Source organism: Zasmidium cellare (genome assembly GCF_010093935.1).
Source record: "Zasmidium cellare ATCC 36951 unplaced genomic scaffold M409scaffold_19, whole genome shotgun sequence".
In the NCBI taxonomy this organism is placed as follows: domain Eukaryota; kingdom Fungi; phylum Ascomycota; class Dothideomycetes; order Mycosphaerellales; family Mycosphaerellaceae; genus Zasmidium; species Zasmidium cellare.
The window spans coordinates 543,462-558,511 of record NW_022986963.1 but is presented as its reverse complement, the minus strand read 5'-3'; the positions used below and the strand labels follow the sequence as shown (position 1 = coordinate 558,511).

Here is a 15,050-nt window from a genome sequence, read left to right as displayed (position 1 = left end):
AAATTTTTAGAGCGCTTGTACGTTTTCCTGACGGCTGGACCATCGCAAAGCGAAGAGAATGGTGTGCTGGTGCTGAGGAGTGAATGCAAGGAATAGGGGGAAGATGCGATGAGATGAAGTCGGCATTGTCGGCAAAGTCGGGAAGGAACCCCTGGGTGGGGTTCGGCATCAAGCAACTACACATCGTGCACAACATCACCTTCTCCCCCAGAGGACTGAAGAGCAGTGGGTTTCTCGCGCCACAGCTATCTGCACCGATCGATTCGAAGAAGAGATCCGTCCCACGAAGCAGGACGATCCATCTCTAGAAATCGGTGACAGAGTGATTGCAGAGGCTACTTGCAAGGCGTATGGATCTTCTCATATCACACAAATGGTATGCAACTTCTGCTTCGCATCCCACGACACGCACGGCAGCTCCGGTACCCTGTTTCGGTCACGGAGCAACTTCTTCCTCGAGCTGTGTGTGTAGCTCAGACCTACGCGAGAGAAGATCCCATTTGCTCTATCCTCGCATTTCAGGAGCAGTGACTGGAGCATCGCATAGGAATCGGCAGCATCTACAAGCTCCATGCAGAACAGATTGTCGTTCTTGTTCTCCGTCTCAAAGTCCTCGGGGACGAGATCGAGGTACACCAAGTCTCCAGAAGATCCAAGTTCCGAGAGGGGCGGACAGTCGGGTAGAGTGAGCGACCACGCGACAGGGAACAGACGCTCGTGGTCGGGGTCCCGATGGATCTTGACCCGTCTCAAGATGCCTTCCAGATACAAGCGTCCGCCGAGCAGAGGGCCGCAAGGGTCGTCGGTGGCATAATCGAGCTGTACGTCTTTGACCTTGAGACGAATGCCCTTGTCTTTGACTTTGCTGCATTGAATTTCGGCATTCCTGGAAAGCCAAGACCATGTCGGCGCAGTGTAAATATCGGGCGTTGAAGGAGTTGTGCCGCCGTGACGCGACACACTCCACGCCAGCTCACTTGCCAGGTATTTTCGCCACATGCCAGCAACGTACATGTCTTTGATGAGTCCATTCATGTGCTTCGCGAGACCCATGATTGCGAGAAATTTGTCCCCGGATTTGGTCAAGGAGCACCTGCTGTATGTTGTGGCAATTCCCGTCCACAGATCGTAAGCCCAGAATCTCGGATCGCGGTGAGACTCGTTCGCTGTCTTGTTCAACGGACCGGCGACATCTGGCTCTAAGCATTTGATCCCTACCGGGCGAGAGCCATCGTACGAAGTCCCGCTGGGGAATGTCTCGGCCGCTTGCAGTTCTCTGCATTCCCAAAACAACTGCGTCTTGCCAAAATGGAGCACCCGTTTCGATAGGATCCGCTCTTGTAGAACCCAACCTCGCAGGTTCAAAGGTGCCCTTTCCACGTTATCTGTCCAGAAGGGGAAATAAAAGGCTATACATGGGATAGGCCCGCCGTTCAAGCCTTCGACTTTTAAGGAGACCCTCTCAAACCCTCTGGCGGTATGGTCTCGCTCTCTGAACAGGCCTTCGGATCCGTCAATGGCTCCAGTTGCAGATATGTTGAAGTGGCCGTGACCGTAGACCTTATGCATCAGGGATGCCTCGTGTAGCCAGTCGGAGAGGTCATCTCGATCTTGTCTGATACACAAGGAATCGATCCAAAGATAGCGGTGCCCCAGCTCTCGAACGACCGTCACTGCGTGCTGGAAAGTCTTGGGCAGGTCGCAGATTGCGATGCCGCTCTTGAATGAAGCTTCCGTATGTTTCGTTAAGAGTGGCACGTCTACCTGTCCCCATCTGTGGCTTAGCGTCACATATGTGATAGGCTCCGTAGGAGTCGTGTCAGTCAGCTGGATCATTTCGTCCCGTATCCTTCCCACATCTAGTAATCTATTCGGGTTGAAGCCCTTGCGATCGTGGTCGACATTGCAGGCCCGGTGACTCGTACAACATTCTTGCAGCCACCGGGAGGCCAGTGCCTTGGTACTCGGGAAGGCGGTACTCGAGGAAGAAATATCGTCAAGGCGCGGAATTATCCCTGTACCTGTTGCCAGCAAGTCAGTAGTGATGAGCGAGTGTGAAGAATGTTTGACTAGCCTTTCTCTGGATGCAAGTCGTAAATGTCAACGACTCGTTCGCCACCAATGAGCTCTGTGAGCGCCTTCGACAACCTGATTACCAGTTCCCAAGGTCCATCTTCTTTGACGATATGCCTTATGGAATGACGAAATCGAAAGACAAGAAACGCAGTCTTTGTCGGTTGCCATTCATAGTCGTCTTCGTTGATCTCGACACACCCGCTGCTAGCGTGCCGTTTGAGTGCACGTTTGTTCTTCTCATCATGCAGTGACTCGTCGTGCGATATTGCAAGCTCGCGAGCAGCGGGGCTCAACTTTGACCATACGCCATAACATATGAAGCACTTCTCGTCCTCCGCTGCTCTTCGTAGACCTTCGACATTCTTGTGGTGGACAACAGCTGAATCGTGTTTCCTTCGGGTACCTTGTATCAGCTCGCCCTTTCGTAGGAGGACTCTCTGACATGCTTGGCAGACCATTTGTTTTGGTGATTCGAGGTCGGCGGTGAGAATAGAGGTCTTCGAAAACCGCAGGACCGGTGTAGCTGAGAAGTAATAAAGTATGAGGCTCGCCCTGCATTAGGCCTGCATATGGGCCTTTTGCCATTCTGCGTTAGCGTACGTCATGAATGTGCTCAATGTTCGTTGTATTCACGGGCTCGTTCGATCTAAGCAGCTTGGTTGGGTGCTGTCCATGGATGAAGTATTAACGAGGGCTTCTCGACGATATTCACGACATCGCCCGTTGCTCGGCATATCTCGCTCTGTCTGCCTAACCACTCATTCTTTGGCCAGTCCAATGTACTGCAAGAATCATCGTCATGCGGAGAACGTACAGCAGAGAAACGTTAATGCCGCCGACTCCCCAGAGCAACCGCTGCTTTGCAACAAGCTCGACAAGTCGATATGGCAGAGACATTGGCCGGAATGGTCACTCCGACATCTACATGCGGCATGCGTGTCAAATGGCGAGAGACACCGTCGCAAACAATCTCAGTCCGGAAGCGCTGCGAATGTTGTTAGCAGCCGCCAAACTCGCAGGCATTGACAAGCAAAGGCTCAAAGGCAGCGTCGAGCTGGACAGAGTCGCCGAAGAAGTCGGGCTGGAAGCGCATGTCTTGGAGAACGTCCTGGAGACGTACGGTCCCTGCACATCGAGGGTCAATCGTTGAAAGCTTGTCACAAGATCTTCTTCATTTCTTGGGATGCCAGTCTACGATATCGAGCGTGGCTTCTTGCAGTTCTGGCGTCCACAAAGAGTTCAACTCTTGTGCCAGCTTTCCGTCGAGCGGGCCTTTTCTGATACTATCGAGTGACTGTTCCAGTTGGCTGATCCTACTTGCTCCCAGGATGAGAACATCGTCGTCTCGAAGGGCCGAGTGGTGAACGATCCAACGCAAGCTGACCTCACCGGTCGATAGGTTTGCCTTCTCAGACAAGTCAAGAATCTTGTCGTAGTATTCGTGCAAGGCAGGGCGATCATAGACTGTGCGAACAGTGTCAGCATGTTTTCGATATTACTCCAAATGGGGTGTAAGAATACACGTTCGACTCATTGCGGCCGCTGCGTGAGATATAAATCTTGTCCCAGTGGTCTTGTCTGGTCGGAGGTTGCCATTGAGAAACCCTCCCCCGAGTGGAGAGTAAGCGGCGAAGTGAATGCCTTCTGCACGCAGTAATGGGAACAGGACTTCCTCATAATTTCGGACCGCCAGGTTGTACTGTCCTTGGAACCAGGTTGGTTTGATATAGCCTTTTGCCTTTGCAATGTCTAGCCATTCCTGCACCATATCGGGCAGAGTATTGCACAGGCCAAGCTACCAACTGTAAGCCGACTGCAGTAACAATCCACGCATATACGCGTTACTCACCTCAGAGAACCGCCCTTTCTCGTGCACATCATTGAAAGCTTTGGCCTGTTGCTCGATCGGAGTGGCAAAGTCAGGGGCGTGAGTGTAGAGAATGTTAACTTTGTTCATGCCCAAGCGCTCCAGAGACTTCTTCGAGCTTTCTTCGATCTTCTCTGGGGTCAAAGTCCCATCACTGTCGCGGCTAGACAGGATCTTGGTGTCAATGGTGAACCGCTCGCCCATACGAGCTTCACCAAGGCTTGTTTCGGAGGCACCTGCTTGATAGACTGCTGCACTGTCCAAATGCGAGATGCCATGTTTGTGTAAGACCGGTTCGAGGTCTTTGAGGTCAAGGCCTCGAATGTCGCCGAAGATTACGGTCGGAGGCATCCTTTCTTCAGAAGCACGGAACTATCGTGGCAGCTGGTGACTAGGCTGGCACGTCTTGGCCATCACGTCTTACACGTTATCAAGGAGGATGTCGGCTGTGTCAGCAGTCCTGATGCCCGCGGACCCATGGATCCATGGAGCTCTAAATACTGTTCCTTAGCTTCATTACTAAACACACAAGTGTCGGTCGCCGGAGGCTGGAGCTCATTCCGGTCTCTTTCCGCAGAGAGGAGTCTTCTTCAGCAGCGACAGTATGTGCGCTTGTTCGTGACGTACGAAGCGTGAGCTTGATCGATAACGCGTGGTATAGGTCGTACAAACGAGGTGAATAGCTCGCAGACGTGAAGTACGAAGAGTTGCCTCGTTGAGGCTAGGCGGCAAAGGATGGATAGAGTTGTGCGGCACACAGACACGCCGCGGAGTGGATGGCGCAGTCAGTCGGGAGGATCGGCCCCTCCACGTTGTTGGCAGATGTTTAATCTTGTGGCACCTTCGCCTTTTTTCCCAACAAGGTCTGGTGGGCTGCTATGTATCGGCTTTGCGGCTTCGACGGATTGCTTGCTCTGCTCGGCCGAGAAGCGAGATCGTCGTCTCACCCGCGTTCGGGCCACAGCAACAAGACGTGCGGTGCGGTCTTGTTGTTTGATGTCGCGAAGGATTTTCACGGCGTGGCTCGAGCGTTCGGGGAGGAGCATTTGCGCCCATCTGTCGCACGCGGTAGGCGAGACAAGGCCTGGCTCCTGGAAAACGTGGTATTCCTCTTCCTCCTCCTGCTCTGTCTCGATCTTGACTTTTACAGCACGGAATCTCCGAAAAACGCAAACACACGGAAAAGAACTTTTCGGAATCTGTCCGAGTCCAACGCACGGCGTACCAACAACGGCGTTCCGGTACCAGACCACCACATTTTCTGTCCTGATGACGACGCTTGGCATGAAGTTACCCTACCCCGAGAGTGGATGCCGCTTCGTTCAATCGTCTCGAATCAGTGGCGTGCGCGCGGAGCGAGCGAGCGCGCAGACGAACGGCAGCGCTTTTTGCGGCGCCGCTTGCTTGTATGCGGGAAAGCATGCGAGTCGCCGTCAGCTATGTAGTAGTAGTCAGCAGAGGGCAAACGAACGCTGATTGTGGTAGTCTTGTCCTTCCTGGAATGGTATGCCGACAAACGAGAAAACTCGCGTGCGTGCGTGCATGCATGCAGTGAGATTTTGAGGAAATGAAATGACAACCCGGACGGGTGTTGGTTGGTTCGACGCCTCAATCATCAGATGGAAAAAAGGTCAGTTCGTATCACCAGCCCTATAGGCGGAGCAGAGCCGTTACCTGTTCTGGTGAAAGAGTCGAAGGAGCGAGCTTGGCCAGCGCCTGTTGCTCCATAATCTGGAGCTGTGTGCGACGCGAGAATCCTTCTGGGATCGTGGTGAAGTAGGGTGGATCGGATTGTTACCGAAGTGCGAGGCACCAAACCGACAATTGGTAGTTTTGCGAGCTTCGTAGGGCAGTAATCGCTTGTTTTCATGTCAGCGCTCGTCACGATCTGACGAGAGCAGTACGTCGCGCGCCAGTTTCACTTGGCGCATATATGGATGGACAGGGATGTGTGTTGGAAAGGTAGATGTGGGAAACCCAACAATTTCGATGTTCAAGTTGGTGAGATGGGTCTAGTGTGCGTATGTTGAAACGTGGCATGTGCTCATCTCGCATCGCCGTCGTCAAGTCTGACCAATGTCTTGCCTTGCGAAAGAAGTGGCATGTTGACACATGCCTGGTTTGTGAGCGAATCTCATGCTTACGGGCGTACCTCTGTGATTTCTCCAACGAAGCCCTCGAGCCCTGCTAAGCCTTTCTCACCCCTTTCAGTCCCGCCGTACAACCCTGGTCCACCACCGGGCATCACAAGGACTTTGTCGCCGGTCATGACATACTCTTTTGACGAATCGAAGGACATGGTGACCAGCAAATCCGGTGCAGTGACTGTACCAGCCACTTTGACGCTCTGTCCATCGAGATTGCTATCGAGGTCATCAAATGCGAACGGATCGGTGCCGTCGGAGTGTCGACGGTCGTGGTACGAGGCTTCTGGGGAATCCGGTGCTCTCGCGGATACCACTCTTGCGGATGCGCGAACACTCGATATGTAGACCACCACATGGTTTCCAACAGCGAGTGATTCCAGATCTTCCCGCTTAAACTTGGCGGTGAACGTTCGTGTCGAGACAGGCTGGACCGCAGCCAATACCATGCCTTTCCTGATACGAGAAAGTAGCGAAGTTTTAATGTTGTCTTCCTCCATAGAAATCGCAATAGTGCCGACTTGGTCAGTATGGAGCGCATGGACGGGAAGCCTCAAATTCCTGATGCTCGTGACAGTCACGCGCCTCCATTCTTGGTTCGGCAAATGAAAGAACGGCGAATTGAGATGCGAACCTCGCAGTGCGCCGGGGAATGAGCGCGAAGTGGGCAAGGGTGAAGCTGCCTTTCGCAGTGGCCGCTCGTCCGAGTCTTCAGAGTCCTCGTGGTGATCGTGAGACGAGAATGGCCCAATGACCACAGTGTCTCCAACAGCCACTTGCCCTAGGCGAAGATGGCCCGAGACGATTACACCTGCCACTTCTGCCGGCTTGCTGTACACGTCTTCCATGTCGAAGATCGCGAGCGACTCGTGAGCGGGCCCGTCGTTCTCCGTGTCTGGAATCGGAAGTTCGTGCAGTAAGGCGTGTAGATTGCTGATGCCTGTTCCCTCAACAGCGCTGGTCAGTACAATGGGCACTGTTTCGCGAGTGTTGTTGAGTAGAGGGACAGATGTGTTGCACGCCGTCTCAAGTAACGCAGTGCGAACCAATTGCAGCTCTTGTTCAGCAACTCCGCCGGGTTTGTGCGGCAAGATGGCTGGCTTCTTGCCCGCTGCTTTAAGAGCATCTAGAACTTTGGTCAGACTCTGCCGTAGACCATTTCGAGAAGCAAGATCGAGCTTAGTAATGACCACGACAAGTGGAAGACCAAGTCGCAGGCAGAGATCCAATTGTGCGCCCGTGAGGTCCATCTCAGGGACTGCAGTCCCGAGCGACTGCTGAGATGCATGAGTACCGCCAGTCTTTCCAGGAGAATCTTCGCTATCGTCCGCAGGTATGCAAAGCAGTGTCCAATGAGGTGCCCATCCTACCAAGCCCCTCAGTGTAGTCCGTCTGTAACGTGGGTGGCCCGCGGAGTCTGAGATGAACACCAAGCGACTCCCTGCTGCTGCTGCGTGAATGTCAATCCATGATGCGATGTCCTCATTGGCGTAGTTGACAACTTCAACATCGCCGTCGCTCGTGTCTTGGTAACCTAGCAGTTCTTGAGTGACCGAGCTGGTGATTCCTGAATTGATCTCATGCCGATGTCTCAGCATGCTTAGTCGGCTTTTGCCTCTGCCATTGTCAAGCGTTGAGGTGGTCAGTGTTCCCAGTAAAGTGGATTTGCCAGACATGGTCGGCCCTGTCAATGTAATACGTAGCTGCTCAGTTGTTGCAGGTGCAAGTTCCGCAGCACTTGGCAGTGCGGTCAACGTATTGCCGTTTCCTGCATCTGTCCCATGCAATTGCGGGCTTCCTACTTGAAGGTACGGCTTGATGAGAGCCTCAGTAACGACCAATTTGCCCGATCGACGGATCTTGCGCTCTTTTCGGGCCACAACAGAGTCTTCCAACCACTCGCATTCACCAACAGTTTCCCTTCTGAGCACCTCGACAGTACATCCCAAGCACGCCGCCATAGCACGTAGGTTGTTCAAACTCTCCGCCATCTCATCCTCTGCCAGCCCAGCAAGAGTACCGTCATCAGAAACGCCAATCTCATACAATGCGCCCTGGCTTTCTTCCAATCCATGCAGAAGCTTGGCTGGTTGCTGTGGAGCCTGTAGTTCAGGAAGAGCTTCTGGTAAGGACGGCAGAATGATATTAGTCGCTGAAGAAGTATGATGTGGCGAGGATTGCTGCAGACGCCACAGTAGTTGCGTAGTGAGCTGCTCGAGCCGATGTTGTCTCGTCTGAAGCGGAAGTGCAGCAGGTGTCGATGTGCCCAAAGCCGGCGCAGCGTCGAAGCTGAAGTCAGAAGCACTGCGAGTTGTTGAGTTATTTGACAACTTGGAATGTTTGGAGCCGGATATGTGACTACCAGTGCTCGTGGACCTGAACTTCCGGCGTGGACGGAGGAGTAAATGCAACTTGTATTCAACAGGTCCTTCTTGTGGCTCTGCCTGGAGTCTTGTAACTCGCTTGCCGTTCTGTGCGCCTTCTTTTAGCGATAACGCAGCAACATCGATCTCTTGGCCTGCCGGATCCAAACCGCTGGCATCTGCGCTCTGTAGCCATGGCGAAGCCACCCGAGGAGGATCTGGGTCGTATGTGAAGATCGATGCCATGCTCCAGGTGTGCGGATCAGTGTTGTCCCGTCTGTAGGACCTTCAACAAGGAGATATGTCCACAATCCACGATGTCCGATTCGCGATCTCGATGCTGTGATCTCAGATATCTAGAGTGTTGTATATGCCAACCCGCTTGAACGATCAAGTGCCTATCAAACCACCTTTTTCGCTCAAAGACTCAGAGTCATTCATATGCCACCTGTCCGTCGATACGTTTTTATTCGTGTTGATATCCCTAAAGGCAAAGTGTTTGTGTGGGTGTAGTGGATCTGGAACATTCGAGCCATGGAAGTGAACATGGTGGTTTTGTCGGATGCGTGTCTGTCGGATGTGAATGTGTGTGAGACGCTTTGCCAGCTGCTACGAGATGGGAACGGCGCTCATGATTCTTGGTCTTTGGTGCGTGTAGTCACCCGGTGACACTCAGTCATCCAGCTCAGACTCACCAGCAGCAGGTGACGTCGGACGTCCTACGGGAAGACCCGCTTATGGGTCAATCAAATTCAATCAAATCAATGATTGGAGCCAGAATCCCATGTACCGGCACCACGGCGAATCTCCCTCGCACCTTCTCCACCCCAATCTCGCGGCTCAGGCCACCGCATTTCGCCTGATCAGGCATTCATCAATCTCCAAACCCTAAGTTGCCCGCGCAAGAGATGGACCAGGGCGTTCACACACCCTGCCCTGGTCGGTGATGAGCCTCACCGGTGTGGGGGCCTTACGGCGCGGCGAGCGAAGTGGGACTCTCGGGACCGGGCGCTCGCACACTACTCTACGCCCAGCGACTTTGCCTTCGCATTGTATGCCACTTTCGACCATTTGCTCGCACTGGCTGAGAGAGGGTCCCACAGTGTTCCAACATTATCGCCCTTCTGCACCGCCGACGGTCCGTCGGTGTTGGTCCGAGGCGTTCGACTACACTGCCCGCCTCCGGCCAGAAGTCCTGGTTGAGTCGCCGCGGCGAAAAACCATGATCGAGTCTCAGATATTCGATAAAATGTACATGCCACTTTTTGACGTTCCACGGGGAGGATTCCACACTGCAGGAGCCGAGAAAGCAGTTGCTCGGCACATGTGGCTCCCGCGTTTCTTACTGATCCGCGCACCGCAGCACATGGCGAACCAGCCCCAGTCGAGTTGCTCGGCAGGACGCGTGCCGTCCAAGCAAAAAATCCATCGGCCGTCGAAGCAGCACACATGCGCATGTAACCATCCACCCACCCACCCATCCATCGAATCAAGCAACCCATCCTGCAGATCCGGGAACGTGGAGGAGGAGCTACTTCCCAGAGCAGAGGCGTTGAACGAAGGGGCACAGATTCAAGGTTCCTGCAGCGCTGCCACTGCCAACCGGGCTCGCGTTCTCGCGCGCGGCAGTAGCGTCTGTCCGTCACCTTGATGTGGTAGTGTGCATGCGTAACCAACCTGTCATCAGACGAGACCACGGACGGAGTGTATCGAACGTCGTCGGAGCAAATGACCGCGCAGCATTGCGCCTTTCCAGGCAACTCCGCCCATCCATCCATTCATCACCGAGAAAACTAACTCATTGCTCAGCATCTGCGACAGCCAATCACCACGAGACGAATGCTTGAAAATGCAACCAATGCAAGCGGGGTGCAAAAGGCCCGCGCTGTTCTCTCCGCCAGTCTCGATACCGCATCGTGTCGTCCACACGCACGCGACGCGGTTGATTTATTAATCAATTTGTTAAACGAAAAACGTGTTCGCGACCGGGGTCATGGCACTTCACCTGCTCACGCTCGCTCGCCTGGAAGCCCGACAAAAGCCTTGAGATCTTTGTCATCGCTCTTTAGTTTCCGGTCCAGTGGGCATGGGCATGGGTCTCTCTTACGCTCCCAAGCAAAAGCCAGTGGTTTTCCCGACTCGGGGAAAAGATCGTCCTGATTCCAGCCCTTACTCGCTATTTTGACTTTGTGTTGCCCGCGCCGCGTGCGTGCTGCGAAATAGGCGAAAAAGCAAGGACTTGGGTGAGTGAGCAAAGGTGGTAAACGCTGTCTCTGATTCGTGCTCGCATGCCCTGGTTCCCAACACCGCTCATACTCAGAACGGACTGCGCTTCTGCCTGCTGCTGCTGCGGCGGCGCTTCCTTTTCCTTTTCCTTGCTCGCCCACGTGCGAATAATAATATGTGACGTGCAGATCTAATAAACAGACGACCAGCGAGGGTATCGTGAGATATGCCGTCATTGTGCCCGCCCATGCCCCCCCAGTCCTGTCTTCCAGACATGTCTAACAAGCAAATGCACCCTCCCATTTCGAAGATTATGCCATCAAAAACGTTTCATGTCGTCTCTATCAACACTGTTAAAAGGGTCGTGTTCGTTACTTGCCGTCGGATTGACGACGTTGTTTGGTGCACTTGTCGTGCGCCAGGTGTCCGTTCCTGGCGGTCGTTCTGGTGAATTCTGCGCCGCACTTGGGGCAGTATGATTTTGCTGCCGTTCCTGACTTTTCTCTCTGGTGTCGTAGCAAGTTGCTGAAGGTGGAAAACTGTCGGCCGTTACATCCGTGTTCCCAGCATTGGGGCTTCGGTCGCTGGTTCAGTACTCGTATTGATGAGTCGCCGATGGGCTGCTTCGCCATTCCGTCGTTGACAGGCATCCCATTGGGGTATGGTTGTGGGTATGACATGTTCTGGCTCGTGGGGTAGAGTTGAGTTGCGCCAGGCGCAGTCGTATAAGGTTGTCCATATACATTGGAGTCGTACATGCTTGGTGATCTGTCGTTGCGTTAGGTTAGCGGCAGGATTCACAAGCTCCATGGTTGCGAAGGAACGAACCTTGAAACTCCACCATTGTTGTATTGTGGCATCATCTGCCCACCAGAACTTTGACCCATGTGTGGTGAAGGCAGTGGAGACTGGGTGAGACCGCTGATGGAAGGTATCGTCTGGCTGGGCGCAACGGAGTAGTTGCCGCCAGCCATGGAGTCGTACGGGTTGCTCACTCGTCGGTAGCTCTGATCGTAGCTTTGGCCTGAGGGAGCTCCAGCCTGCGTCGTGGCGGGCATTTCAGACTGCCGTCGGCTGGCAGACGATTCGGATCCCCGGCTTTGGTAGAGAGCTGGGCTTGATGAAGCCGTTTGTGCATACGCAGCTGTGCCGGCCGTGGTAGTCGGTTGCGTCATGCGCATGGGTGGAATGTAGTTTTGATCCATCGTGTAGTCTGCAGGATGTTAGTGGAAGGAGCAGAGAAGGAGGCTGAAGAGTGAAACGCACTGTTCGGTTCCGAGCTGTAAGGTTCTGTTCCGTATTGCGATGGGAGGAGGAAGCCTAACGAGCTGCGAGATCGTAAGCGGTTGCGCCGTAAGCAATGCCTCGTTTAGTAAACAGCACACATACCTCATTTCCGCCGATGAAGCTGGCTGGTCAAAAGTCAGGTCTGGAGCACAGGTGACAGGCTCCTCGTTGGAGTCAATGGGCACGTTGGGGATGCCCGAGTCGGATCGTGGAGGGGTAGGCGCGGTCCACTGCGGGAAGGGATGGATCGATTGCTCTGTTGCGAAGCCGTGCGGTTCGGGCGAGTGCTGGGGCGTGATCCACTGGTGGAGGCCGAAGGCAGAGGGTGTAATGGAGTCTTGGGTGAAGTCGGGCTGGTCGAGGTCGTTCTGCTCAGCGGCCAGGCGGTACAGGCGGTCGGCCTGCGACGTCGAGATGGATCGATTGCGGTCGGCGGTGTTGGAGCGCTTGTGGATGGCACCGTGCTTGTCGACGGCAGCGTGGGCGGGGATGTTGTTGGCGTGGTAGGTGGAGTGGGCGCGCACGCGGGCAGGCTGGTGGACAGCGGACTGCAGAAGAGGTGAGTCCATGATCAAAGGTGTATGCAACAGATCAAGGCAGGCGCACCGGAAGGAAGGACTTCTTTAAAGGCGACTGGGCATGGCCGGGGATTAGAGAATTGATATACACGGGAGGCAGACGCTCTGAAGCATGGTGCTAGGGCCCGCGTTAGAGAGGCCTGATGATCGTTTTTAGCACCCTCGCCTGCGCCCTGGGGGCTGTAGAGAGAGTTATAAAGGTACACCTGCAACCAACAGCCCGCCGCCCGGGAGGGCATAGCGCGGTGGTGCTTAGTTTGCACCAAGGATGCGCACCCCGGCCGCCATCTTTCAGCGTGCCTTCCAGGGTATCCGCGAGCCGCTGCTCCTTAGTCGATTAGACTCGTGGCCAGCACACTTTCATCTGCGCACCTCTACCCTCGTAAGCCTGTCTGTCCGCCTGTCTGTGCGCGCGCTACCAGCACCCCTCCGATGCGTCGGTGCGCCGCTGCTGAGTGATGAGGGTCTGTCCGTCGGCGCGCTTCCAAGTGTCCGTACCGGGTGCAGCTGTGCGGCGGCGAGAGTACATACATTGCCGTCGTACGCGGCCACGCCGTCCGTCACCGCACACCCAGTATGTATGCCTCTCTCTCGCAGCGAGTACGCAGACGACGGCGGAACCCGGCCTTGCCCATGCACCGTCATGGCGACATCTCAGCGCCGGTATCACCAACACATACGCTGCTGCTGCGCGTGCGAAGAGGGGTGGACTATCAGCCCGCGGTGTTGCGGCGTGGAGATTGGCCCGCCAGGTGCGCTTTGATTCGGGAATATGCTGGCTGGGCACGGGTGCGGCTGGTGCTGGCTGGGGGCCATTCGTCACTGTGTCTCTACCACTGCTGCTGTAAGGCACAGCTGGCGCGATTAGGGCCAGAAGACAGTGCCGGTATAGCACCATTCGCGCCAGCGACTACTGTAGGCTCTCCGGTCAGGCTGCCCGCGGTGTGGCAGGTCGCTGGCAGCAGGCGGTCGCTTGTACAGCAGCCAGGGCGCCACCAGCGGTCTGCCCTCCGCTGTGCCCATCCCAGCAGCCAGACCACCCACAGAATTGCACAATTGCGCACCAGAAAGCCAGCCCTCAGTGCCTTTTCGGGCCCGTTGATAGCACGACCGCAATTTCGCTGGCCAGGCGAGCAGAAATGCGTCATGCGGTTTGGGCAACTGGTGCGATCGGCGCTAAGCCCTCGTCTAACTATAGCAAACCGCGTGACACAGGACGGCCGGCGGGCGATGGCCGTATGCCAAGCGCGGTGAGCGTTGGTGAGTGAGAGAGTGAAATTGACGGCCACGGCACCGGCGACGAGTGGAGACGAAACACTCCCCGTGCTCTCCACTCGCTCGCTGGGCACGCTCCTCGGCCGTCTGCCGCGAGTCCGAGCAAGGCCAACTCTATCTCATTACCACAGACGCAGCATCATCGCGTCGCACACCACGTCAGGTCGACACACGATGCGTCTGATACTGTGATACTGTGACACCCCTTGGCCACGCGAGAGCTTGCCCTACACCTGCTACTGCCCGCCGCGCGTATTCGCTCTCGTCCATTCGACCAAAACTGTGTGTGGCGCTCTTTATTCACCCACTCGACCCTCCCCGACCCCCGTCAGCTTGCTGACACCTAACGCCGATTCGCCGAGTGCCGCAGAGCTCTGTTCTGCTGTCTCATCATCTTCTGCTCTCAGACAGCCCTGCACCCAACCATGTCGGCACCAACCGAGCCACACGTCGATCGGGTCCTCTCGCTTTCTGCACCGGTAAAGGAATGCGGTGCGATTGAAGCTTCATGCTCCCTTGCTTCCCACGCACAGGAGCCGATGCTGCGAGGCATGCGTGATGAGGATAGCCCTGTCAACCGCCTGTCACTGGTCCCTCCGCCACCGCACTGCTGAGGCTGAATACCGCTCTACGAGCCCATTTTCCAGCTGCTGCTCTCCAGAACGCGAGATGCTGGCGACCTTGGCTCTGAACTGCGAATACAGCAGTCGCTACGCCCGTCGGTGCAGCCCTACCTCAGCGGTCTGCTCGTTACGACGACCTAGCTTTCGACGACATCTCGCTGACCTAACAAGCTCAGAAGCATCCTTCCCGTCTTCCACGAGGCTTCCTCCAATCGAACTTTCTGTGGCAGGGATGTTTAGTCTTCCGACGGCGTGGCTCATGGCACCACGAACCGCCATTAGTCCCCACACATCTTGAATTCCTTGATGCGCCTTCCGGCGGCATCCCTGCCGAGAGATCTGCATGGATGGTAGGCTTGCTCAGGAAATGCCGAGCGCTCGGCTGTACGACTGCATACACCGCCCTCGACCGCATATCAGTTCAGCAGTCCAATCAACGAAACTCGCCAGATTCCAAACAACGGAGCGGTGGCCCTGACCGTAGCCAGTCCTGACCGGTCGGGATGTGTGCTGAAGAGGTATGCGTGCTTCAGCCTTGTGCACATTGCACATCTAATAAAAGAGGGGCTCGCTTTACTGCCGCCAGCGTTTGTCAGCCCTCGCTCGACTGT

The 15,050-nt window shown here is 55.2% G+C and overlaps 5 protein-coding genes across 5 annotated transcripts; 1 reads left to right on the top strand and 4 right to left on the bottom strand.

Moving 5' to 3' along the window:
- Nucleotides 1–360: 360 nt before the first annotated feature.
- M409DRAFT_66795 (uncharacterized protein) lies at nt 361–2,317 on the bottom strand (the record flags this gene model as incomplete). Its single annotated transcript, XM_033817099.1, has 3 exons — nt 361–505; nt 770–2,021; nt 2,275–2,317. The coding sequence occupies 3 exons, from the start codon at nt 2,315–2,317 to the stop codon at nt 361–363; spliced, it is 1,440 nt and encodes a 479-aa protein (XP_033667240.1).
- Nucleotides 2,318–3,247: 930 nt separating this feature from the next.
- Nucleotides 3,248–4,294, bottom strand: M409DRAFT_23541 (uncharacterized protein; the record flags this gene model as incomplete). The annotated part of the gene is made up of 3 exons (XM_033806836.1): nt 3,248–3,540; nt 3,598–3,871; nt 3,926–4,294. The coding sequence occupies 3 exons, from the start codon at nt 4,292–4,294 to the stop codon at nt 3,248–3,250; spliced, it is 936 nt and encodes a 311-aa protein (XP_033667239.1).
- Nucleotides 4,295–6,083: 1,789 nt separating this feature from the next.
- M409DRAFT_66793 (uncharacterized protein) lies at nt 6,084–8,696 on the bottom strand (the record flags this gene model as incomplete). Its single annotated transcript, XM_033817098.1, has 1 exon — nt 6,084–8,696. The coding sequence occupies one exon, from the start codon at nt 8,694–8,696 to the stop codon at nt 6,084–6,086; it is 2,613 nt and encodes an 870-aa protein (XP_033667238.1).
- A 2,351-nt stretch (nt 8,697–11,047) lies between these two features.
- On the bottom strand, nt 11,048–12,532 carry M409DRAFT_55190 (uncharacterized protein; the record flags this gene model as incomplete). Its single annotated transcript, XM_033812936.1, has 4 exons — nt 11,048–11,444; nt 11,505–11,889; nt 11,943–12,004; nt 12,066–12,532. The coding sequence occupies 4 exons, from the start codon at nt 12,530–12,532 to the stop codon at nt 11,048–11,050; spliced, it is 1,311 nt and encodes a 436-aa protein (XP_033667237.1).
- Nucleotides 12,533–12,809: 277 nt separating this feature from the next.
- Nucleotides 12,810–14,430, top strand: M409DRAFT_55189 (uncharacterized protein; the record flags this gene model as incomplete). Its single annotated transcript, XM_033812935.1, has 3 exons — nt 12,810–13,293; nt 13,397–13,801; nt 14,228–14,430. 3 exons carry the CDS (start codon nt 12,810–12,812, stop codon nt 14,428–14,430), a joined length of 1,092 nt encoding a protein of 363 aa, XP_033667236.1.
- Between the last annotated feature and the right edge of the window lie 620 nt (nt 14,431–15,050).